At 41.9% G+C, this 25,580-nt stretch overlaps 1 protein-coding gene across 2 annotated transcripts; it reads left to right on the top strand.

The window, feature by feature from the left end:
* Positions 1 to 1,283: 1,283 nt before the first annotated feature.
* Positions 1,284 to 25,580, top strand: mybbp1a (MYB binding protein (P160) 1a). Of its 2 annotated transcripts, none has more exons than XM_033646935.2 (27): positions 1,284 to 1,539; positions 2,841 to 2,936; positions 6,834 to 6,917; positions 7,010 to 7,084; positions 7,276 to 7,383; positions 7,579 to 7,769; positions 8,027 to 8,194; positions 8,471 to 8,588; positions 9,391 to 9,680; positions 9,758 to 9,868; positions 9,955 to 10,080; positions 10,707 to 10,904; positions 11,208 to 11,316; positions 11,801 to 11,894; positions 13,345 to 13,508; positions 13,878 to 13,997; positions 14,552 to 14,725; positions 15,594 to 15,767; positions 15,977 to 16,134; positions 16,827 to 16,961; positions 19,225 to 19,315; positions 20,026 to 20,157; positions 20,256 to 20,324; positions 20,418 to 20,531; positions 22,510 to 22,611; positions 22,717 to 22,841; positions 25,065 to 25,580. In XM_033646935.2, exons 1-27 carry the CDS (start codon positions 1,363 to 1,365, stop codon positions 25,423 to 25,425), a joined length of 3,864 nt encoding a protein of 1,287 aa, XP_033502826.2. In that variant the 5' UTR covers positions 1,284 to 1,362; the 3' UTR covers positions 25,426 to 25,580. The 2 variants fall into 2 exon arrangements, with proteins under 2 accessions (XP_033502826.2, XP_078028407.1); XM_078172281.1 differs by having other exon boundaries at positions 1,299 to 1,539; positions 13,351 to 13,508.

Raw genomic sequence — 25,580 nt, 5'->3', positions numbered from 1 at the left:
TAAAAATATAATATATATAATTATATGTATGTTTGAGAGGCCTGGCACTCTCAAAACGGATTGTATTAGTGCCTTTAATGATTGACTTATTAAAAACAGAATAATATAACATTCTATGTTAATATATTACGTTAATGAGCTCTATGAAGATTGATTTGTCTCAATATTATTTGTGTGAACAGATTGACAATCTGTTTTAATATGTAAACTGTAAATATAAAACACCTTCCACAAATATATATATAAAAAAATTATAAAATCAAAAAAGTATTTTGCAAATATAAAACAGATCTATAAAAATTAACAAAGTCCACAAATAAAAGAAAATCTGTGAATACATTTAATTAATTTACAAATAGATGTAAATATCTTATTAATATTTACAACTTTTGAAGCGATATGTGAATCTGGTTTTTATTTTTGAATCTCCTCTATAAACTTGTGGATTTACATTTATGTACACTGAGTGTTTTTGTTTTTATAAATATATCATTTAGATTTCTGTATCTGTGGATCTGCTCTATATTTGAAAAATAGTTTTTGTTTACAAATATGTTTCTGTATTTGTGGAAACTGTTTTATATTTATACAACTAATATTTATTATAAATATTTATGTATATTTAGAATAAATCATTTCAGTCAATTTACTGAACATGTTAAACTATAATACAAACAAAACAAACAATAAAAACAAAAACAAACGGAATCCTCAGCAACTCAAATATTGTTCTTGTTTGAAAAGGGGTAAAAAGCAAAAACTTATCTGGTCCTACTCCGCTCTTATTTTTTTTATATATATTAATCATAGAAAATAAAAGTTAAATTTACAGCCATTGGTGTAAATTGAACTCTTATTTTCTATGAATATTTCACACAAATAATATGAAGACAAATCTATCAGAGTACTTTTGATACTGTAAGTTCATTTTGCTGATTAAACATATGGACTTCTATTTTAGTAACAGTTTTAATTCAGGACTTTTATTTGAAATTGAGCATTTTTAGTTTTACTCAGTAAAGTATGAGAACATTTTCCATTATTTATCATAATCATTTCATAATATCTATATTTATGTATTTATTAGAATATATATATATAACAAAAAATAAAAAAGTAAAATCAAAAAAATAATTTACAAATATAAAACGGATCTAAAAATACACAAATTCCACAAATAAAAAAAACCTCTGAATACATTTAATGAATTTACAAATAAATGAAAAACATTTGTACATATCTTCCCAATAAAGTTTTTGGTGAAGAAAAAAAAATGCGGAAGTGTTGACCCGGAAGCAGTATCAGAGGCACGTTTTCCTCTTGCAGCAGCAGCATGTACAGCTGCAGTGTTGGTGTGAGGAGATGTCTGTAGAGATGGTGGAGCTCTCCGTTAAAGCACCGGAGCCGGTCCGACCGGCCGGGATCCTCCAACAGAACCGGGTCTTCCTGGACTTCTTTTGGGACTTAGCCAAACCGGATCAGGAGGTCCGACTGAAAGCGGTGAAGGACCTGATCCAGTACCTGAAAACCAACAACAAGGTGAGGACAGTGACTGAGAGGCTGTGTGAGAGCACAGCGTGGTTAAGTTAAGACGGGAACAGTAGTGTTACAGCTGTGTATGTCAGCAGTGACCCAAAAAGTACTCAGATCTTTTAATAAGTAAAAGCAGTAACACCACAGTGTAAAAGTACTCTGTCACAAATAAAAGTCCTACATTCAAAATCCTAAGTAAAACTATAAAAGTATTAACATCAAAATAAATTTTAAGCATTAAAAGTAAAAGTACTGAATGTGCAGAATGCCCCAATTCAGAATAATTTATATTATATTATTGGACTATAAACATTGAGGCATTAATGTGTTCCTTTCAAGTCTGATACTGCTGCTCTTTCCTGTGGCACACTTCAGGGCTCTGTCTTAGATCCTGTAGTATTTGCTTTATACATGCTTCCACTGGGTCAGATCATTAGCCAGTTGTCAGGTATATTATATCACTGTTATGCTGACGACATTTAACTGTATGTCTCGTTTAAGCCTGATGACAAACCAACTTGCTTAACCTCTATAACTGTTTGATTGCCATCAAGGTCTGGATGTCAAACAACTATGAATGATTAAACACAGACAAGACGAAGGTTCTGACAATTACTTCAGAGAGTACAGTTTCAAAGGTTGCCCACAGTATTGGGTCCCTTGTGTCAGCTATCCGGTCAAATTTAAGGAACAGTGTTATTTTTTATCAGGCCATGCATTTTGATGATCAAGTTAAGTCATTGACCCGTACTTACCACAGGAATGACACATAGTAAGTAAATATATTTCACCACTGGTTGTTAGTGGTACATACAGTTTTAATATCAGTGGTGGAAGAAGTATTTTTATTATTTACTTAAAAATAGGAACCCTACACCATTAATGTAAGTTAGATGTAGGTTAGAGTGTTGTCACTTAAGTATTGTCACCCTAATACCTGAAGTAAAAAAGTAAGTGTACTCATAATATATCTAATATCTTATTATATAATCAGTGTAATATAGTATAGACATGTACAAATATATTTACTGTCTTATTTACTTTTTGATAGTTTAATCTATAACAAAGCATCTTAATTCACAAGCTCGTTATAAGACGTGTGTAAAATGATTTGTAATTACAGCTGTGAGATAAATGCAGAGTAGACAGTGGAAAAGTAGAATAACAAGGACATACTCGAGTAGCTCAAAATCGTACTTGAGTCCAGTATGTTGGAAGTTATGTTGTAATCTATCTGAATCGTGTTATTTATATTAAATCTGTGTTATGGAGTGTTGATGATGAATGTTGCTGTCTGTGCTCTGCAGGCAGATGAGTTGGAGTACACCTTTAAAAGGCTGGTAGACGGACTGGCTCACACACGAGAGGCTGCCAGACCTGGATTCAGCCTGGCTCTGGGACAGGTGAGTGAAGATGACCACCGAAACCAGTATGATGAGTTGTGGCGAGTCGTGACCGTCATAGAACATCTACAGAGTCGGGCCAACAGGCTGTGTCATGGTTATTCAGTGTCAGCATTCATAGATACTTCAGCGACATGTTTAAGGCCCTGGTGACATGTAAACATATTTTCAAAAACTGATATTTTCCTCCTTGATTTAAAAAAAAAAAAAGATCTGTCTACACGAATTTCATTTTTCAAGAATCTCTGCACACTAGAACACAAAAATGACTCCAAATGCTTGCCGACGTCAGCCGTCTTCCACATTCTCCCCTCATTGTGCAGTAGGTGATAAAGTGTACAGGCTACATTACCTTTTTTAAACACCTACTGGAGATCTCATCATCACCTACTCCCCGCTGATAAAAGGATAAAGGAGCTTACTCAGAGATCCGAGTGATGCTCTGGACATGTGAAAGTTTTCCTTCCACTCCTCATCAACAACAATCCCACTCTGGAAATTGTCCCACCATCTGCTGGTTCGACTGGTCCTGATGGTCCGGAACTGTTGTTTCTGGCGGACTTTAAACGCCCACGCTGAGTTGGATCATTGCAAGCAGCAGATGCTTCCATTTGTCTGTGAAGTGATGCAGCACTACTAAGTTTAAATAAGACCAAATGGTGCTAACAAAATGTGGACAAACTGGTGAGTTAAGCCCCGTTTCCACCAAACACTTTCAGTACAGTACCTTTGGAACCAAAAGTGACCCTTCAGACATGGTACCTAGACACTCGGTCTGTTTAACGTTTCCATCGCAAACATTCCTCTTTCACGTGGACGGGTTGTTGTCACTCACTGCTCCATCCAGCACTCGCTGTATTTCCTCATAGATTGTGCATCTGCACCTGGTTTATCGTCCATAGAACGAGGCTGCACACCGACATTTTCAGAACAAAATAGAACAGGCTGCAGTGAGAGTCTCTCCATGGGATATTTAAAAATAGCAGCTTTGTGCATTTAGTCATTCTCAGGCAAGCTCAGGGGTTTAGTGTTGCTGGAGCCCACAGGAACGATGCTCTGTGACATGAATATAAGAATTTATGCAGTTCACGTAATCCGGTCGAAATTCATATATATATATATTTTAAAACGCTTGAAGATCCACTCATTACTAAGAGTGTCTGTCATCCAAGAGAGACGATAAAAACTAAAGTGATGGTCAGAGTTGTCAAAGTGATATTTAAGGTGTGTTGATGGATTCATGTCATCAACTCATGCATTGAGTAACATTACAAGTTAACATTCCACCTTAAAAGTTGCTGGCAGTCGGCCCAGTGAATGAAGTTATTGTTTCTCAGACTCCAGCTGCTGTGAGAGGCAGCAAAACATCCTTTCATTTTATAGTTACAGTTTACTAATAAAACTCTCCACTGTATGAACAGTGGTTACATGAGCCTCAACACCAGACACAACTCAGCCCTGAGCAGAGTGACCGTCCTCTACTGACCAATCAGACTGCAGTGTTCACAGCTCCACCTTTTATTACCAGATCTGTGTGCTAGGTACCCCAACAGAGGGGGGACCAAACATGGGGACTGTATGGAACAGTTCTGTTGGTACCATCCACAACTTTTCACAGTGGAAACAGAAAAAAAGCGTACCGAACTGAACTGAACAGGACTGCTCGGTGGCCAGGGGCAGATCTAGAAAAATATTTATGGGGTGGCAAGAGGGGGGCAGGAATTTTTGAGGGGTGGCAACATATGGCAGATGTATATATACTGAATTTAATCACAGTTATCACAGTTTGATGAGAAATAGTATGTTCACACTACATAAGGGCACGGGCTGCCATTTACAAACTCAAACAGACAAATTTAATCTCATGCAATCAATGTCTTACATTTGAGGTTTCATGTGAAACAGTTCATATTAGGAATAAGTGTTGAAGGAGGTTCAACAAACTCTGAGTCTAACCCTGAACTCTGAGTTGATTTACCCTGAGATGGGAAACTCTGAGTTACCGGTTCCAGAACAGCTGATTTGAGTTAGTTCAGTCAACTCTGAGTAGCTATGTTCACTCTAAGTTAAGCCGACAATAAAAAGTCATCATCAAGTGGAGCTCTGACTCCACGATTCACCATGGCAACAGGTAAATAAAAGACTCGCCTCCATTTTAATCCAGTGGATGTAGAGATATTAATGCATGTGTAGCAGACGGTACATGTTTATCTTAAAAAGAAGAGCCTGAGTCAAAGCGAGGAAAGTGTAAATAAGTTAACCATAAAGTTAATAAAAAAGTTTTATTCAGTGTTGTCCGTTTATTCATCATTTATCAGGCTTACATTTCCTTAATGAAGATAATGTGGTGGAATCTGACTGTGTATCAGGCTGTAGATGCATTAGGCTACATTATATTAATAATATATAATAATATATTTGTTCAGATTTAATCTGATGGGGAAAAACACAGGAGGCAGCAACTGAAAAATAGGAAGATTTAAAACATATAGGCTAGGCTATAGATCAAAGACATAAAGACATGACTGTAAACTCACAGTCTGACCCAGTAATAATATGTTTGGTGGTTTGCACTTGGAAAGACATTGAGGTTAAAATACAGTAGATTTTAAAATGTTGGACATCTATTTGTATCTTGACTCAACAGCATTCAGTGACTTTATTTCAGCCACAAATGTAGTAAATTTAAAGACACTGAAATGCTGCACTCAGAAATATTAACACATAATCCCCAATATTAGGCTATAGGAATTATGTTCCATCAGTGCGACCAATGACATCAGTGATAGAGATCATTAGTCATTGATACTACGTGTCTAAAGCTTCATACCGATTTTTAAAATTTAAATAATTAGACCTACACATTATGTGCAAAAAAACATTTCGGAGCTGCTCTAACAGACTGACAGTCTGATCCTTGTGCACAGTGTTATAAAAAATAATAAATATAAAAAGGACAGAGGTTTGATTCTGAGCTGAGGATGAATTCTTGCTGTGTAATATTTGAATAAAGACAAAAACTGATGTCCAAAGAAATGATTGATGTGCATAAATTCAGTAACTTAAGACAGTCCTGAGTAACAAACTAATATCCAGCAGGATTTAGACTGTGACGGACGTTAAATCTCCGCTAATTAATGCGCTTCGATACAAGCTTTGACACGGACTGAATGAATGAGGAAATGAAACAGCGTGCAAGAGGGAGGAGACAGAGAAAAACCTAACCAGCGAGCAGGTTAGGTTCACAGACTCAGTTGCCATGGTGATTGACTCAGAGTTTGATTTACCTCTCTTTCTGGAACTGAAAACCCAGAGTTTCCCTCATTTCAGGGTTAACATACTCAGAGTTTTCACTAAACCCGCTTTCTGGAATAGGCTACCCCTCTGGCTCCACTCAGTTTTCCAAACAAAGCAGTCTCTTGCTGCTCTGGCGTTATCTTGTGCTGCATTCACTGCAGTCGGACATTGGAGATTTGCGCTCCTAAATGTCAAATTGGCCATAACTTTTCTTTGAATTCATTGCTGCCAACTGGGGTGGCAGCAGGGGTGGCATGGCTTTCTTTTAGGGTGGCATTTGCCACCCTATGCCACCCCAGTAGATCCGCCCATGTCGGTGGCATTAGTGTACGCTGCTGTTACAGTTCCTGGGTCATGCTCATTACGCCAGTGGTTCCCAACTGGTCCAGCCACAGGTCCAGATTTGTCATCAGTCAGTAGTTCAAGGTCCACACAGTTTAATACATTAAGCGTCATACTTGACTTGTGTTTGACCATGTTGTTAAGCTAGTTTGTTGTCTCTGTCAAGTAACTGTCCGTTAGTCACTCACTCTACAGCAGGAAATGGCACTTCAAAATAAAAGCTCTGTGCTGGAAATGACATGAGTTTTTGTTCTTCAGGTCTTAAGCGCCTTTGAAGACGTCTCCCTGCAGAGTACACTAGACAGAATCAAAGCAAAGCACAATTTGCAGGCAGTGAAAAAGGTGAGTGTTTGACGTTTTCTCTGTCGACTCTAAAAGCTTCATGAATGGGTTTTTTAAAAACATCAAGGTCTTCTCTCTTTTTTGTTTTTCAGAAACTTTTCAGAAATGCTTTGTTTGGAAACTTGTTTGGCGTCCTCGCCCTTCAGCAGTCCGGCCGCCTCTCCAAAGTAAGCGCTCTCACCACGATTCATCGTCTCAGATTTTTGTGTTTGCAGGATAAATAGTGATTATGTCAGAACCAAAACGTACATGTTGTGTGCATCAATGAATCTACAGCTGCACACTGTGATGTGTGTGTGAAGGTTGTGTGTGTGAGCTGTAGTGTAACATGGTGTTGGTCTCTCTTGTGTTTCTGCAGGAGCCCCAGGTGGTGTTGGGATGTGTGCAGCTCCTTCAGAGCCTCGGCCAACACAGACAACATGTGAAGGACCTGCCCACTAAGACCATGATGGACATCCTTAACGAGGTGACAACTTTATAATGACACAGCGGCCATATCACTATAACCATAATACATACACATGCATCATGCACAAGGCGTTTAAGTTTTATCTTTTACGTTAATCCTGAATTCCACTTTTAGTAGTTCGATTCTTTCATCTCTTAAAATACACATCCACCCACTCTGTTCTTAAACTGACGTGTGTGCGCGGTCCATCAGATCCCAGAGGAGGTGTTCGAGGAGGTCCTGCTTGGCGCCCTGCAAACTGACCTGGCATCAGCCTTCAGCACTCCAGAGCAGCTGCAGCTGCTGCTGGTCGCCCTGCAGCGTTTCCCACAAACCCTCAAACCCAAGAAACTCAAGAAGCTGCTGGGATCGTCGACCATCATCAACGCCGACAACATCCCCAAGTAAGAACAGTCAGTACCTTTACATGCACAGTTAAGTGGAGCTACAGTTACAGCTTGACTAGGCCATTCAATTGGACTACTGTCCTTGTCCCAGTATACAAGCACAGGAGGGGAATCCATTTATAGACCCAAGTATGTCTTACTACTCCAAGATAGGTGGAGATATGCCCCCTTTCAGCTTGTTTAAGTATGCACCAGTTTCCCTCACTACACCTGCTGTGTGGGAAATCTAAGCAGCCTGTGATGTCGTCTTGCAGGTTGACTGAGGTGATAAAGATGGCGGCCCAGTCGGTGAAGAAGGAGTGTGTCCTCCCAGCGGTGGTCCTGGACCTCCTGAAGCTCTCACTGAAGGAAGACAGCTTCCAGCTCTTCTGGAATAACGCCATCATCAACGGCATGCTAAAGGAGCCACCGGGGCCAGCTCGGTGAGTCCTCACAGGGAGCATCGCCTGCACAGTGGGAGTGCAACAAGGGCCTAGAAACATTGATCCTGACAGTCAGAGCTGAGGGCATTTCTGCTGAGCGTGCCCTAAATCCTACAGCTGTTGTAGTGTCTGCAGCTTTTATATTCACCTCAGCTGCACACGAAACTGCAGCCTGTGTTTCCTTTAATTAATCGCGTCTGTAAATCATATGTCGTATTGTCTAGGTAACTACACTCTGCTAACATGTTCTCCTGGTGTCGTCCTGTTTGCGTCCAGTTACCTGAGTTTCCGTCTGCTGGGCAGCGCCCTGCCTCTTCTGTCTGTGGCCCAGCTGAAGGAGGTGCTGTCTGGAGAGGTGATGACGCACTACGGGGAGCACGTGGTGTCTGCTCAGGTCAGTGACTCGGTCTAATCGACAGGTTACACTCTTCAACAGGACATCATCTCAAACAGTGTTAGCATATGCTCTGGTTAACTCAAGTTAACATACAAACAATGTTTTTTTTGCCTTTGCACTGGTGGTAGCCACGGCCAGAGGCATTGTGCTTTCAGGTCCTCTATCTTTTTCTTGTGAACATGATATATCAAAAACACCTGGGAATTTCTCCAAATTTGGCACAAATGTCCAATTTGAGTCAAGACTGGACTGATTAGATTTTGGTGGTCGAAGGTTAAACAACATTGTGACTTTTACTTGTGCATCAGTTCTGTACAGAGCCTAAGCACGTGGCCTACGCCGTTGTGAGCATTTATACTAGTGTGGTGGTGTGTCTGTCACTCTGCAGTTACACCTCCAAAACACTAGTTGGTGGTGGAGTTTCTGTGAAGTGCTGTAAAGTTTAGTTGATTCAAAACACACATTAAACATCCATGAAGCATCCATGTTTTCACAGACATAGATGTAAACTGTAAGTGCAACCTGATAGGTTTGTGGAGGCACATGAGGCAGTAATTCCACACAGAAGAGCTTGTCCACCCCATGGTTTGAACCCCCCACACTGGTTTCCAACCAGGAACCCTCTTGCTGTGAGGCAGCAATGCTAACACTGCAGCACTGTGCCACTGCCACCTAAAGAGATTTTTAGTTTATATTGGTTAATGTCTCATCCCTCATTGGTCTCTATACCTGTTTAAACCAGTGATCATGCACACAAACAGCAAACTAATCAATTTCATGCATCATTTTTCTCTCTCAGACAAAGGACCGCTTCAAGCTGGCCCCAGAGATGGAGACCTATGTGTCGGACTTCCTGCAGGGCTGTCAGGACGCCGACAGACAGCTGGCAGTGATGGTGGGCTTCTCCTCGCTGACCAACAGGGGCTACCCGGTGGTACCGTCGGTGTGGAGGGTGGTGCAGCACCTGCAGCCTGCAGCTCTGCAGCAGTACGTGGAGTGGCTGAAGAACATGTTCCTGCAGCCTCAGCTGGACAAGCTGCTGGATTTCAGCACCCGCAAGCAGAAGGACAGTCAGGAAGGAAAAGAACAGTGAGTGTGCACGCCTGCTGTTTGTTTAGCAGCACGTTGATGTGTGTGGATGGATGTAACTGATTTTCCTTCCTCAGGGGGGAGAACGTCACATTCCGTCTGAGGAAGTGGATCGTCTCTCGGCTCTCCTCGATCATTGACAACTACCAAGTGAAGAAGCAGGAGGATCTCATCATGGATGTGGCCAGGTGAGACCTGCCTGTAGCTGAGCCATGTTAAGGTCTCAGTGTTTGTTTGAAGAGAGCGCCATCAGCTGGTGTTGTTTCTTTTCCAGGTTTGTGTTTTTCCACGCGTTCTTCAGTGCCAAGAAGGCCTCGGACGACATCCCCGAGACAAAGGGGAAGCTTTCTGCCCCACTGGATGAGAAAACCAGAGGAGTGCTTGTCAATTCTTTCTTTGGGTGAGAGATGAGCTTCTCTGCTATTCTTTCTCAGCTACCTCTTAAATATCAGCCACTGTTTACAGCAAGTGTAGTTTGCTCCTCTCAGCATTTGTTCGGTCACGCTTCTAATGCTTCTTATGAATTTATTATCTGGTGTCACAAAGAACTGGCCAAGAAACAACTGATTTTAAGACTTATTAAGCTTCAGTTATGCTTCCTGTACAGATGGTTGCGCAGACACGAGCTGACATGGAATTGTGATGAGGAAACGTTTGGATCTTTTATTTTCCCAAACTGCAGGGGTCAGTGAATCAAAATCTCACGTCTGCAGCTTAGTTTTCTGTTTGCTCCGCCCATCTGCATCCTTGTAGTTGGAAAATGTGGGATATGCAAAGACCAGGCCCCCAGGAACAGTGTCGGGCTTTGAAGCCAATATTTTGAGTGGTAAAATGCCGAATTACAACTTCTGGGTCTGTCACATGATGCTGTGGGGCCCAAAAAGATTTAATCTTATAGACTTACATTGTCAAAGAGACACCTGTAGATCAGCTAAGACATTTTTCTGAGTGTCACAACCCCCTGAGGAATGACTCATTTTACTATTGTGATCTGAACCACTGACTTTCCGTCTGTCCACCCTCCAGACTCCTCCTGTCCATGCACCACCTGCCTCTGATTGAGGACTCAGCCGAAGGCAACCAAAAGCGTGTACAGGGTGTCACAGCCGATGGCACCATGTGGATCTACCACCTGGTTCAGTACGCCAAAGTCCTGCTTAACCAGCCGAAACACGTCCAGAGCAGCCAGCCCTTCAGCCCCGAGCAGAGACAGGCCTGGGACAGGTAGGACAACAGGATCTCCTCAGAGTGTGGCCTCTGTGACTGACAGGAGCAGGACAAGATTAACATACAGCTTAATTATTCATTTACTTCTGATGGAGTGACAGATAATACAGCGAGGATCTTTTTCATGTAGTTTATCGTTTCTATAATGAAATAACACTGAACTCAGCAGCTTAATTTTTCTGTTCACCATCTCATTAAACAAATGAGACACTCCACTGCTACACCAGTGTGTCTGTTTAATAAGTGCTGTGAGGTAGGGCCGTGTTTTACAGCTCCGCCTCTACATGTGTGTTTCTCCAGCATGCTGGAGTCGGTGGCAAACCTGAAGAAGAAAGCAAAGAAAGGCGCGACTGCAGAGAGCAGCGCCTTCCAGCAGCTCTTCCTGTTGGTCGGCATGCACCTCTTTAAGGTACAGAATACCGCCAGAGCCGTGAAACAGCAGTACTGTCGTTACTGCAGCCTTAAAGGGACAGTTTGGATTTTTTGAAGTGGGCTTGTATGAGGTGCTTATCCAGAGTCAGTGTGTTACACACAGTACATGGTGGTCGGCACGCCCCCAGTTTGGAGAAGCAGGCTGGAGTTTAATGTGGAAGTCAAACAATGGACTGCAGTAAAACTTATTTTAGCCACCTAAAAAAAATCTGTTAGGAGTCATTAAAATCTAAAACTAACAGAACGTACTGATAACATCAGTGTAAAAATGTTGGGGCAATATGACCTCAAATCACGATTAATTGATTGCTTAGCTTCAGTGGTGGTTCTCCTGCCTGCTTCTCCAAACTGGGAGTGTGCCAACTATGGATACGTACCAAACTCTCCCTTTAATTTGGTGTTGTAGTTTAATTTCCAATCAACAAACACTAATCTGCTGACACAAAACCTTTGTCCTGAAGGCCCCTGAAGAGCTGCTGGACATCATGAAGGACCTGCAGAGCTGCGTGGACAAGGCTCAGGAGAAGAAGGCCAAGAAGAAGAAGAAGAAACAAGGTGAGGCCTCATACACAGTGTTGACGACAGCAGCTTGATTCTCACAATGTCACAAGATCATGCGAGAATCCACTTCGTCAGGCGTCATGTGTTTGTGTCAATCAGGGACAGAACAGCACTGAAGGCTTTTCTAGATGTTTTTGTTCTTCTTCTGACCGGCCCGTTAAAGATGGTGACAGACAGATGATTCATACAGTCACCTGCCAAGTATTTTTAGTAGGTCCTCGCCCTTTTTCAAATATTTTCTGATGACAACTTCTCAGATGGTTTTGTGTAACAAACCATCTGGCGCATCAGGTTAGCTGCCTCCATCATCCCTTCACATCTGACTGTTGCACTGTACAGGAGTGGGTTTGCAGAAGAGACGAGCGTGACACCTCCACTAACTGCTGCAGATACAAGACCCTTCTTTAGTTTAGATTAATATCAGTTGTCAGTGTGGTCACTGGAGAGATGAGACCAGTCCAAACTGGATGTCTGTATGTGTTCGGAGAAAACATTATTCAGTCGTGTCACTCTGGGCTTTCATGTTTCATGCTTCAGACATTTTGATATTTTGCAGTTGCCTGGTGATGTAAAAAACCCTGAGAACATCATTCAGTTGTTTACAAGAAGCAAAAAATGTCAAATTTAAAGGACACTGGTTTTAAAAAACAGACATTTGTAATTCAGCAAATGGAGCTGTCTCAGGTACGACAACCAACAACAGTCACAGTGACGTCACGCATTGGTTTGTTGATTCCCATTTCGAAGCCTAAGTTTGGCATTTTTACTGTCCATACAACCAAACGCTGAAGACTTTTAGGCAACCAAAATGCTACAATTAACTTTGATGAACTTAAAACAGCAGCTGTAGCTCTTGCTATTTCAGAGGCCTGATGAACATATCAGGAGAAAATTAACTTTGTTCGAGACGTCTCTGTTTTAGTAACACACTCTCATGAGATCTGGCAACAACTGATGTGATCAGACGCTCTGTGGATACCAGGCATTAAGCTATAAGTTATAAATAAGTAGCAAACATTAAATTTGTAATTTATATAGTGTTAAATAGGGCGGAGAGATGACCACGCCCACTTAGTAGACCTGAAGTGTGCAGCATATCATACCATTGGTGTAGCTTGTAGTAGGGGTGTGCCATATCATCTTTTTCAATATTTAACATATATATGAAAATTCATATCGTGATACTCGCAATATTTTGACTTGTTGATTGACTCACTTCTGGGGCCAGCCTCAAGTGGCCATTAGAGGAACTGCAGTTTTTGGCACCTCTGTGTCAGCTTCAATTTTCAGCCCCAGAGGTTCCCGCTTGGTTGTAACCTTATTGTTTAAAAGACAAGAACTACAATATCAGCTTGTTCTGCTGCCCCAAAGTGGGCAAAAAAAAAAAAAAAAAGAATTAAAACTAAAGTGTGTTTTTACATGTGTGCTTTTCTCCTTGGTGCAGCCACAGAGCAGCAGGAGGAGGAGCCAGAGTGGGTGGAGGTGATGGTGGACATCTTGTTGTCCCTGCTGTCCCAGCCGAGCCGACACATCAGACAGGTCTGCAAAACGGTCTTCTCCACCATCTGCCCTCACGTTACTGCAGCGGCCCTCACCGCCATCTTAGATGTAAGTAACACGTACAAAGTCAAAGTCAAATTCAGCACCTGTCACTGTCTGTTTAAGTGGAGGATTATTACACTTAAACATAAGTGGGACAATCACAAAGTCCAGTAACTTTGTTTTTCCAGAGCTTTCAGCCAAGCTCAGTTGTGCGTTCAGAGTTTGTAAAGTGTTTGTCATACACAGACTTATCCTGCTGCCATGACGACCAGATCGCCATCAGAAAATGGATGGACAGACAAATGTCTTGTCGGCTACCTGCCCAAATAAAATAAATGAGTGATCTCTCATTGTTTTCAGAGTCACTTAGGTCCCATGTATTCACTGGAAGCTCTGTAAGTGGTTGTAATGATGGGACTTTTGGGCCCTGTGTAGGTCCTGGACCCAGAGAAGGATGACGAGGAGGACGCTGCTGTGGTCGTCACCGACGACAACAAAACCCAGAAGAAGAAACCTAATGAGGAAGATGACGAGGACGACGATGAGGAGATGGAGGTCAGATCTTCTTACAGAGTATACAGCAACAGTAATTTCTTTTATTATCAGTAACATGGAAACCCTGGAAAAGTCATGAAACTAGTGAAGGTTATTGAAAGTTATGTCATGAAATTTCGTTGTGTAATGAAACTGTTACAGTAATCTTCCATGGACAACCTGTCACGTACTGTAACTCTGCAAATTTATTTCCTGGAGCTGACAATGTAGCGTAGCTCGAATATGCGTCGATATGTGATAATGTTTTCTGTACCAACACGTACATTATTCCATTTTCTCCCACGCATTCGTTTGAATAGAGTTTGAATCTGATATGTTTAAAAATAAAAAATAAAAAAAACGCCGTGCAAGTGGGGCAAGAAATAAAAAAATAATATTATGGGTCCTTGAAAAGTCATTGAAAAGGTTTGAAACTTGTCCATGAACATGTTTGGGAACCCTGCTTTTATTCATTCCTCTTAATAAACGTGTCTTCACTGTTACAGTTTGATTTTTGTGCTGCTTTAGAAGAAATATGTTTGTTGTCCTGAAACATGTGGGTTCTGCTCTTCCAGGAGGAATCTGATGGATCAGATGATGACTCTGATGAGGATGAAGGTGACGAAGCGATGGAGGAAGAGGAGTCAGAGGAGGAGGAGTCAGGGGAAGAGGAGGAGATGGAGCAGGGAGAGGTGGACCAAAATTTCCGTTTGGAGCTGATGAAGGTCCTGAAGCAGCAGAACGCTCTGGTGGGTTTTCAGACGTGGTGTTCGTTTGGTGTGATTTTCCACATCAGTCACAGTGTAGCTGAGGCAGCTCTGTAGCTTAGCACAGTTATAAACGCAGCAGATGTTTCTAGTACAGTCTCCCTTTAGTTTCCAAGTCTTCAGCTTGTATTTGATGTTTCAGAGCAGCACGTCACAACTTGAGTTGAGTACCGTCAACTGCACCTCTGTTTTTATACATTTTATTGTCAGTGTAACTGGAGCCCAACCGATTTACTGGTCGGATTATTCAGATTTGACACAAACGTCCACTTGGACTCAACAATAAACTGATTAGAATTTGGTGGTCAAAAGTCAAAGTCATTGTGACCTTGCATTCAACTAATTTTCGTGAGTGTAATAGCTGAAGAGGGCCTTGAGGGGGCGCCCACTAGCTCACCTGGTAGAGCAGGCGCCTATGTACAAAGGCTGTGGTTCTGCTACAGCGGCTGCAGGCTGGATTCCAACCCCTGGCCCTTTGCTGCATGCCATTCCCCCTCTCTCCTCCCTTCATGCTGTTGCTGTCCTATCAAATAAAGGCAAAATGCCCCCAAAAATATATTTAGGCCTTGAGGGAGTTTCCTCAGTTTTGGTTCGAATTTCCCCGTGGACTTAAAAAATGAACTAATAAGAATGTGGTGGTCAAAGGTCACTGTGAGCTCACAAATCAGGTTTTCACCATAACTCAAGAATTCATATAGTATAATTGTGATTACAATTATAATCGAGCTGCCCTTCTGCCTGATTCATTAAACTATGCTCTTGTCTTGTGAGACGCTTCAGATGAGAAACAGAGCAACACGTGCGTCAGATCCCAGTTCATGTTGTGTCCTCTGTTGTGCTGTGCATTCAGGCCACAGAAGAGGACGGCAGCAGCGATGAAGACCTGGATGATGACGCCATGATGGAGCTGGATAAGGGCCTGGCGGCGCTGTTCTCAGAGCAGAAGAAGAAGAACCAAGCCAAGAAGGATGAGAAGACAAAAATACAGAAAGAGAAGGCGCTGGTCCGAGACTTTAAGATCAAGGTACGTCCTCCTCAGTCTGATGTCAACACTTACAAGAACACTTATAACAGCTGTGTGCACAGTGCAGCTCCAGGACGTGTTTGGCCGACCTTAGCTTAGCACAGAGACTAGACACAGGTGGAAACTGAGAGCTTCGCTCCATCAAAGTGGAAAAAAAAACCTTCTATCAAACTTAAAGCTGTCTCCCTGTCTTGTTTGTCTTGCTGTAGGTGTTGGACCTGGTGGAGGTGTTCGTGGCCCGGCAGGCTGGCAGTCCTCTTGTTCTGGGTTTGGTGGAGCCTCTGCTCACCATCATCGACAGAGGAATGAGCTCCGACAGCAACCAGCAGGAGCAGGACTTCCTCCGGCGAGCTGCAGACATCTTCAGGTAACTCACATCGACGGTGCACTGAGCTGCTTCACAACATCTGTGTCTGTCACTGTTTTAATGTTTGATGTCTCCGTCCTTTGTTTTTTTTTTTTGTGTGTGTGAGTGTGTTGTTGTTTTTTCAGCACGTGCCGTAGATATGAATGCACCAGCCTCTGTCATGGTGATTTGTCTTGCTTGTTGCCCACGTGTCTCAGCCATTCTCTTGAGATGTTTTGCAGTAGAATCGTTGTCGTTTGTGTTCCACCACAGTGTTGCACATGGTGCAAAACATTTAACCCCGGCTTTTGTTCAGAACATTAGGGAATTACCTTGCATGGTCTTCAGCAGTCTTTTTTTTTTTTTTTGACAAATGTGAGATATGTGTCTTGTGCATATCTGTCATGCAGGGGACTGCTATGACTGGTGAAACTCACAGGAAACTATGATGATGATTTGTTTTATAAATAAAACAAAATTTTAACACTAATAGAATATATTTGTTTTATTTAAAAGGAGCACTTTATTGACATGTGGTTCCTCTGTGATACTTTGCTGTGAAATTCTAACAGCCAACAACACGCAGCCCAAGAAATGGAGCTGAACTTGACACAGATCTTCCAGTAAGATTTGCTGCTGTCAGGCTCAGCTTGGATGATATGTAGGCATTTACTTATTCTTTCTTAACGTGGCCTGTTTGTGTGATTTTCCAGGAACCAGCTGTGCAGGTCGAAGGTTTACTGCAGGACCGTCGGGGACAGACAGGGGGAGCTCTATGACCTGCTGGACAAACTGATGACTAAAGCCCAGAAACTGTCCGACTCCTCAGTCTGCCTCTACTACTTCAGGTACAACTCATTGTTTTTTGTGATCTAATTTTTATTCCCGTCTTTCTTGGCAGAACAAAGTGCAATCAAAGAAATGTACAACCCCTTCCCTTCCCTCCCTCCTCCCATAACTCCCACCTAATGACCGACAGGACTACAGATACATAACACTCAGAAAGGTTCAAGAGGTACATAAAATATGAGATTCAACAGTGTGCATTATAATTAAATTACAGTTGGACACACAAGGATCTTCACTGCTTTTGCTGCTGTGAGTTACATGTTCACTTTGTCCTCTTCAGCCCCGTTTATCCGAGCTGTTGACATTGAATAACGTTGAATAATACCCAGAAAAGTTAGTGACCATTGCCTTTCAGACAACGAATGTGGTGGTTTCCACCGTACAGCAACCATTTTCTTCCTGACAGCACAATACACAGTGAGGAGAGGTCATTAAAAATCAAAACAGGAACTGCTACAGGAATCCTTAGTAACACAAGATCTGTTGATGTAGTTGCTACGGCACTTCAGAATTGGGATACAACATAAAAACATGATTTATTTAAGAACATTTGTGAATGCGTGGCTAAAGAAGAGTCTTCGTTGGTGCCATGTGGGGGAAAAATAGGTCACTGATACAAAGAGAGAAAATGGGATTCATATTAAAGCAGAACAAACAGAGGGTATGATGCATAACATGACTGACAGTTTCAGTACTATAGCATGTAGAGTTAGAGGATAAGGGATGAAAAATATGATTGTGAGATGTGGTTGAAAGCCGTATAATAGTTTGAAAATGCTCTTACACATATTTGAGACAATATGTAGTTCAGACTTTCCGTTATTCTGAGACATCTCCAGTACCGTTCAAGAGTTTGGAATCAACTGTTATATTGATGTTTCTCTTTCTGTTAATATTTATATTTTCACAAAGATAAAAACATAGTAATTCAGACACCAAATGTGTTATTTGGATTTGAAATAGTTTCAGCCCCAAAAGAAGAATTGAACAATTCAAACTTCCATTCAGTCGATGTCCCAAGAGACCTTTGTACACAGAGATGGCGCTATGTGGCCGCTATGAAGTCCCTTCTTTACGCCTCCTTTGCATTTTTACACAGAACCAAACGACAGCAGCATCATCACGCTTCAGCGTGTGATTTTTAGACAGCATTACAGCATTGTGGAATTGAAAGAGGTGTGACAGGCGTGGCATGTAACACGACAGCGTTCGCCTCTAGTGTGACATCTAACATGTGCGTCGGCAAAGCTTTATAAACATTAACAATCAGTTACCGTCTCTGTTATATGGCGGCTGATCTTGTCCTCTGCTCGGAGGGTAAGGACCTCCCGGACCACATTGTTTTCCCAATTTGGCGACATTTTTGGCTGCTGTTCTTATTATTTGAGTTAGCTGCTAACTGCTGTCAGCTACTTTTTAAATCTCCCGTGGTGAGTTGCACATGTAACATATAGTCAAAGTGTCACACCTGTGCCACCCATGATCCTGTCCTGCTGGCTGTCCCATTGTGTTTTGGCGCTGTTACTATCTCTGATGCCTCCTTAAAGGCGAGACAACTCTGTCCCTCATTCTACAATTGTACCTTTTATAGAGAACGGCAAGGCAGCGTAACAGCGTGAAATTCCCACCTCGAAGAGGCCGTGTAAACGGAGCTTTTGTTGCATGACATGGGAGAATACTGTTGGAACTTTGATTTTGAATTTGTTTTCCAGTGACCCTCAATTCATTATTGGACCTCAACTGGGCTCTAAATATTTTGGGAAGCCGTTTTTCTTTGGGCCCTCTGCAGTCCATTCAGTGGTTAGATTGAAAGGGGCCAACTGTCTGATATTCCAACAGTGCTAAGAAAAAACAGGAACCTGTTCTTGTTTAAATCTGCACACATTTTGGCACTAAGATTTCCGATTATTTTACCAATGATTGATGATTTCTTCTCCTCTTACTGATCTGTTGCGCCGGGGGATCTTTGTCTCTTTTAGCTTAGTCTGGTTAAACCATTATATCGGGTTTTGTTCTCCATGTACAAAACAAACTCCTTTATACTTAAGTGTTTGTAAAGAGAACTTTTGACAACCTAAAAGCAGGAAAGAGCATTCAGAAATATGGAGTAGTCCTGTCAGACATCTGACTGTACCCAAACAACGATAATGTGCATTGACACGGCAGTCTGTTTCCAAGATGAACGATAAAATATCAGGGCCCCCAAACGTAATTTGTGCCTCTAATGTTTTGTATTTTGCTGATGTTGACCTGTCCTTGCAGTGCGGCTCTGTACGTGGTGAAAGTGCTGCGAGGAACTCCACCTGCTGAGGCCAAAGACGAGCAGACAGCCGACGGAGCTGCAGCAAATGAAGTATGTTTTTATTTGTCACCTGCCTTAATTCACTGAACTCATGATTTCACTCGGGGGTGCTGCTCTGTTTAGATAACTGCACAATAGTTGTTACTCCAGTCCAGCTTTGCACCAGAAAAATTCCAGGTCTGTTCCTGTATTACTGGGTCAAGAAGTGGGTCAGTCCTGGATAACTCAGCCCCCTGTTTTTTTTTTAGCCAGAGCGTCTTTTTCACACACATATTTCTTGTTTATTTTGATAAGCAATATATCATTTCAGCTATTTTTTTAGTTCCAGCCTCCTAAACTGAATATCTATAGATTAGCTATTTGTAGACATCTTGTTGGGCTCAGAGAAATTGGGATGTGACTTTTACAGACCAAACGAGAAAATACACGACAAAATTTAGAAAAATGATTGTTAGATAACACAAAAACAGCAAGCAAAAAGCTTCATTGTCATTAAAAACAATTACAAAAAGCCACCTCCAGCTGCTAAAATGCTTTCTGTGTGATCGAGGCCTCATGGAAAAGGAAAAGTCAGTGTTTCACCAAAGTCAGTAGATTTTATAGGCTGGAGAACATAAATGTGGCACAAAATTTCATGGTTATCCTTTGAATAGTTATTGAGGTATAATAATTTAAGACTTGTCAAAATTTGCATTCACAGCTGTCAGAAAGAAAATCCCTGACGTTGTGTATTTGCTCTTTCATGGTGTGTTTTTGTGTAGCTGAGGTTTATGGGTAACGTGGATGTAGACCGAGTCTCCGCCATCTTCTCTGAGGCTCTGAGCTCCTTCATGGGCAGGAGGAAGAGCCCTCTGACCGCTCAGATGTTCACAGACTTGTTCACCAGATTCCCCGTGAGTACAGCATCACATGAAGTTAGCTCAGGTCACTGTGGAGACAGAAGTCACGTCTCCGCTGACAGTAACTAACGCAGCTTGTGTGTTATTTCCAGGTTTTGTGTGTGAGGCTGTTGGACCCAGCCGTGCAACACATCACATCTGGGGTCAGAGTACACCAGCAGGTAAAGATGAACCTCCTCCATCTCAGCTCTGTCTGTTTACTTCATGTATACGTTGGACTTCCTGTTGATGGAAATTGTTTTGTGTGTGTTCAGGGTCAGGCGTGTGTGTTGGTGTTGCGGGGGATGCAGAGCAGGGAGGTTCGGCTGCTGCTGAGCGGCGCTCCGTGGACGGAGCTCTGTGCGAAGGTCTCAGGTCAGCTGGTGGAGGTGGGTCAACGCAGCTCTACATCACAGTCCTGGGGTACATCTCAACGTTAAAGGAACACTTCCTGCCCTCCAAACAAGTGAATTGAAGTTGTAGCAGTTAACAACAGCAAAACTATATCACACACCTCATGCAGTATAACCCAAGTCTCTTTTACCCAGTCGTACACTCAGTACTGTAGACCAGCAGCTCCTGGGCCTTTTTTTAGTCGACTAAAATACGTTTTGCATCTGTGCTGTTTATGCAGAAGTGTTTCAAAAAGATTTTAGTGAAAATCCATGTGTTTGGGAAGTCCTGAGCGTACGACTGGATAACTTTACTGAGAGAGAGATTATACTGACTAACAAATTGTGAGAGAGTTTGTAAACGGATGTTTTAATATGGATTTGCTTTTGTTAAACGTGGACCCTATGACTTGAATTCATTGATAGCATTCTTCACTTCTGGATTCTTTATTCACCATGGAGGCATGCAGGAAAAGCACAGTTTTCCTCACAAAGTCAACATAACCAGGGGAGAGTAATTGATAAACAAATAAATATTTAGGGATTGAAGTAATCCTTTAACACTGAGCATGCTCCTTGCAACATGGCAAACTCAAGCCCAACTAGCAACAACAGATGAGCATATTGACCTGAATGTAACATTTCTTAGTAACCCTAACACAATGTAGTGTCTTTACCCTTCTTAAGGATCACTAAACACCCCATTTTTTAAGCAGCTCGATGTACTCCAGTGGTAACTTACACACATCAACAATAAATGCAAATAACTTTGTTTTAGTGGAGAGAATCATTTTGTCGGGCTTTGAAAAGACGTCTTTCCTCACAGAGGTTTGTTTCTGCTTGCCATCCTCAACCTTTGGCTGCATCGCTTCCTGATTTACCAAACTACTGGGTGGGCCAAGGGTCATAATTACAGAATGCAAGTGCGTTAATCACGCATCAGAAACATTGGTGGCGTTAAAAGGAATTTGCCTTAACTCATTATTAACACGTTAACTTTGACACATCTAAAAAACCTTTGCTCTGGGTGCTTAAAAAGTCAGAATTTGAACACTCCATGTCCAGCAGCAAACAACTGATAAACAAAGTTGGCAACTTGCTCCTGAACATAGCTAAAGAGCTGACTTTTTTTCAGGAGCTGGTGGAGCCCAAAAACGGAGCTAAAAGGAGAGTGAATATTGGACGTTGATTTGTAAGACATAACCAAAGACCGACTCAGTACCTGTCCTCTCTTTTTAAATTTAAAAACTCTGTAAACCTCTGAACAGATTAAAAGTCATTTTTCTATGTGTAAAATAACATGAGGTTTTAACTACTCATCAGTTCTTCACTGTTAGCAGAGACAATTACACATCATCACCATCCTTTAGGCTTCTGCAAATTTTAATTATGATGTTGTAGAGGGTTTATGAAATTGCATGGTGCTGTGATAAATGATGATTAGAGCCTCTCGCTGACCTCTGTGCGTCCACAGGACAGCTGAGGGTAAACACATACATAATTACATGCTTCAGCAATTCTTCGCCAAACCACATCACCTCTGTGTCGACAAAAACCAACCTCCCAAACAAACAGCAAACTCCTCTGTAGACTTTTTAACTCCAGGTGCCAAAACTTTCCTTAGAAAAAGTTGCTTATAAGATGTAACGTCAGTCCTCGCTTTTGAGCTGCTTTACACAGGATGAATGACTGATATACAAAATATCAGTATTCCTTTAAATGTTTGTACTGTTTATAAATGCTAAATGGGAAGACTGACAGTGAGGCATCACCAGCTGCCGAAAATGTCTAAATGTCATCTTAATAAAACTATTTCTATGTCCTTTTCTGGGGTCGAAGACAAAGTCATCACTTGGACAGTAAATACATGATTAATATCATATCTGTCACATCAGAGGTTGTTGGCAGTGACTGGATCAGCTGATGATGAAGTCAAGCTGGCTACCAGTCTAACCTCAGTGTCGTCTCCTCTCAGAGTCTCCAGCAGATCGGTCAAACTGAGAGCAAAGTGGTGAAGGAGAAGGTGTTGAAAAGCCTGGAGCTCTGTCAGTTCCTGGTCAAGCACGTTCAGCAGCAGGTAGGTGTGGGTTGCGAGTGTGAGGATGAAGTCATGGGAGGGAATGTGTTGCTGTGGTTTCAGTCCAGACTCATATCTCTGCTTTCTGGTGCCTGCACTGTGTAGAAACTGTCAGTGGACCTGGAGCCCCTTCAGAAGGCTCTGCAGTCTCTGACCGGCGTCATTGCTTTCAAGAAGACGGGCAAGCTAGAGGACACCTACTGGGCCGTGATGAAACACTTTGGAGTCATGTGAGTCACTGTGGTGTGAGCTCTAGATGTGGAGTGTGTGTTTGCGTGCGCAGAAACAAGATTAGTGGGAGGAATCAGGTTATGCAGGTAATAATCAGGTTTCTGTAAAATCCTCAGACACATGCACCAGGTCAGTAATCAGATTTCCTTCCCTTGTCCCACACATAATGTTGGTACCATGACTCACTTATATTAACCTGAATTAGTGAACATGACTGTAAAGATACATCCTCAACGCTCCTCTTCTTTTATTGAATGTCATGCATGGGGGCGGAACTTCAAAAACAGTACATAAGACAAACTAAGAAGTCTGCACACAGTGACTTTTAAAGGAAACATCTGTGCATTAAATCACATTTCTGGCATAAATCACAGTGTCCAGACTTTCGGTCTGTCTTAACTTGTATTACAGATAAATGATTCCTATTTCCTGTCACACAAGTCGTGTATAAACACAGCTGAAGCGCTGTCAAAAGCATGCCAACCCCCTAAACCCACGCAAAGATGAAGAGGACATCGGCCATTCAGAGGCCTAAAACAAGATATTACAGGAAGGCGACCTGGAGCTGTGACCTCTGTAGCGCCTTCTGACGCCTCTGTTTAGAGTCCTCAATCTTAGTCCAACTCGACAGGTTCTGAAAAGCCCAAAAGATTGGGCCGGGTTCGGGCGGGTTGAAGTGATAACCAGATTCAATTTATGGCGCCTCTGTTTAGAGTTCTCAATCTCAGCCTGAGTCCAGCGGGTCTCGAAAAGCCCAACAGGTCGGACCGGGTTTGGCCTGAAAATGTGTGCTGATTGGCCGGGTTGGGTAGGGCCTGGGCTGTGGATTTTTTCTTATTTTTTTTTTCTTTTTTAGAATTAGAAAATAAATAAATACATAAATAAAACAAAATTTAAAGTGAAATTTAAAATGTATATTAAATTTTGAATTTAAAATGTAAAATTCATGTAAAAAAAATTATATTAAAAAATTTAAATCCAACATATATCGTACATTATATATTAATTGAATGATTGATATCATCTCCCCTTTCTTTGGCTGTAACCTGGTAGCTCCTTAACTGCTTTATCAGCAGCGGACAGCAGCTCCCTCTCCTTCTCACCCTGCAGGCAGGGACAGAAAGAGAGGGAGCAGCCAGGCTCTGAGCCGGACTCTCTGTCCTTCCTCTGGCCTGGAAATACAGTGAGGAGAGTCGTTGATCCACCGAGCTGGTTCATTTACCACTGGAGACAGGCGTGGCTTGTGCCGCCACACAGCCAGTGTGTCCCAAGCGTTAGAAGCCGACCAGTGCTTTTAGGAGGGGTCGGGCTTGGTTGGGCTCAGGCTCAGTATTTTATGTGAGCTTTAACTCACATAGGTCAGTTTGGCTGTACATTTATGTGTAAACATATAAAAAGTCCTGTTAACAAAGTTAGAATAGCACTGTTTTAGTCATGTCCACCATTGCATAAAATGTTGCCTCATTTGTGATGCCTCACCAAGCAGAGACCGGCTCTCCAAGAAAGTCCCTGTTTGAATGTCAACACTGAAAACAGTTTCATAAAATCTTTCCCTGGATGGAGTTTTACAAAAGATCTATTTTCAGTGACCTAAAACACAGTTTGTGTGGATGAGAGGCCGAAATGCATCGAAAAAACTGTTTTCAAATGTACCCTTGTTCATGAGGACTAAGCCTCAGTTAGACTTTGAATTGGATTATTTTAGATACAAGGATGCATCTCTGTGTGCTCTGCTGTCACAGCCATACTGTCATGTGCATATACAAAAGCCAATTAGACATCCAGTTACATGTTAATGTGGCCAAGAGATTGATGTTCTCCAGGAGAAATCTAGCAGGGAAAATCAGGTTTCTCTAATCCCTGATAACCTAAACCAGGTTTCTTGCTTCAGAGGTTTTTAGGAAATCAGATTTCTGCAGAGAGTTGAGTGTAAACCAGTGACTTCAGTGTACGTTAAATCACTGTTTCCTCAATTTGTAGCAGCAGTGTAAAGTTTTTAATATATCTCAACTAGCAGCACCAGTGTGTCTTCATTGTACAGTTGCGATTGTTTTCTCCACCATTATGTTATATATTTTACTATTCAGTTCATTAACTGTTAGAAAAAATTATTTAACTAATAAATAAACACAGCTCCATATAAATTGTTGGCTTTAGTGTTCTCTCAAACAGTGTTCTCTGGAACAAATTAGTTTGATTAAAAGCGTTTTATTACATTTTAGGAAACCCAAAGTCGAAAAGACGAAGCCTGAAAAGGAGGACGGCCAACAGCAAGTTCCCAAGAAGAAGAAAGGTTTTCTGCCAGAAACAAAGAAGCGTAAAAAGCGCAACAAGCCTGTGTTGGAGCCAGCAGCAGCAGCGGTGGCGGACAACTCGACCTCCAAAGACAAAGCGGGAGCAGACAAAGGACAAGCCAAAAAGAAACATGACAAGAAAACAAAACAGAAACGACCGGCCGACGGCGCCTCGGCTTCTCAGCCCAGCCCAGCCAAGAAGAGCAAGACACAGTCTGACAGCAAGGCAGCCAAGAAGAAGAAGAAGAAGAAACAGAAGCAGAAGAAAGAGGGAGGAGGGCAAATGTAAAGTGGACACTAATATTTAATGTTCATTTCCTTTTTAATGAGGCCGTGTTTTCGTCTGTTCAATTTTTCTACTTACCTGGTTCCCAGTTCAGTTTGGACGATATGAAAATATCAACATTTCCATATCAGATATGATTAAACACACTGAAAACTTAA

Source organism: Epinephelus lanceolatus, chromosome 11, assembly GCF_041903045.1.
Source record: "Epinephelus lanceolatus isolate andai-2023 chromosome 11, ASM4190304v1, whole genome shotgun sequence".
In the NCBI taxonomy this organism is placed as follows: domain Eukaryota; kingdom Metazoa; phylum Chordata; class Actinopteri; order Perciformes; family Serranidae; genus Epinephelus; species Epinephelus lanceolatus.
The sequence above is the reverse complement of the archived record's forward strand: the minus strand, read 5'-3'. Positions and strand labels throughout refer to the sequence as shown.

Bases quoted from the DNA above. Each gene is read 5' to 3' on its own strand.
- mybbp1a (XM_033646935.2), top strand. From the start codon at position 1,363: ATGTCTGTAGAGATGGTGGAGCTCTCCGTTAAAGCACCGGAGCCGGTC. The intron at 2,937-6,833 runs GTGAGTGAAGAT...TTTGTTCTTCAG, and splicing joins TCAGCCTGGCTCTGGGACAG to GTCTTAAGCGCCTTTGAAGA. The intron at 15,768-15,976 runs GTACGTCCTCCT...GTCTTGCTGTAG, and splicing joins TCCGAGACTTTAAGATCAAG to GTGTTGGACCTGGTGGAGGT.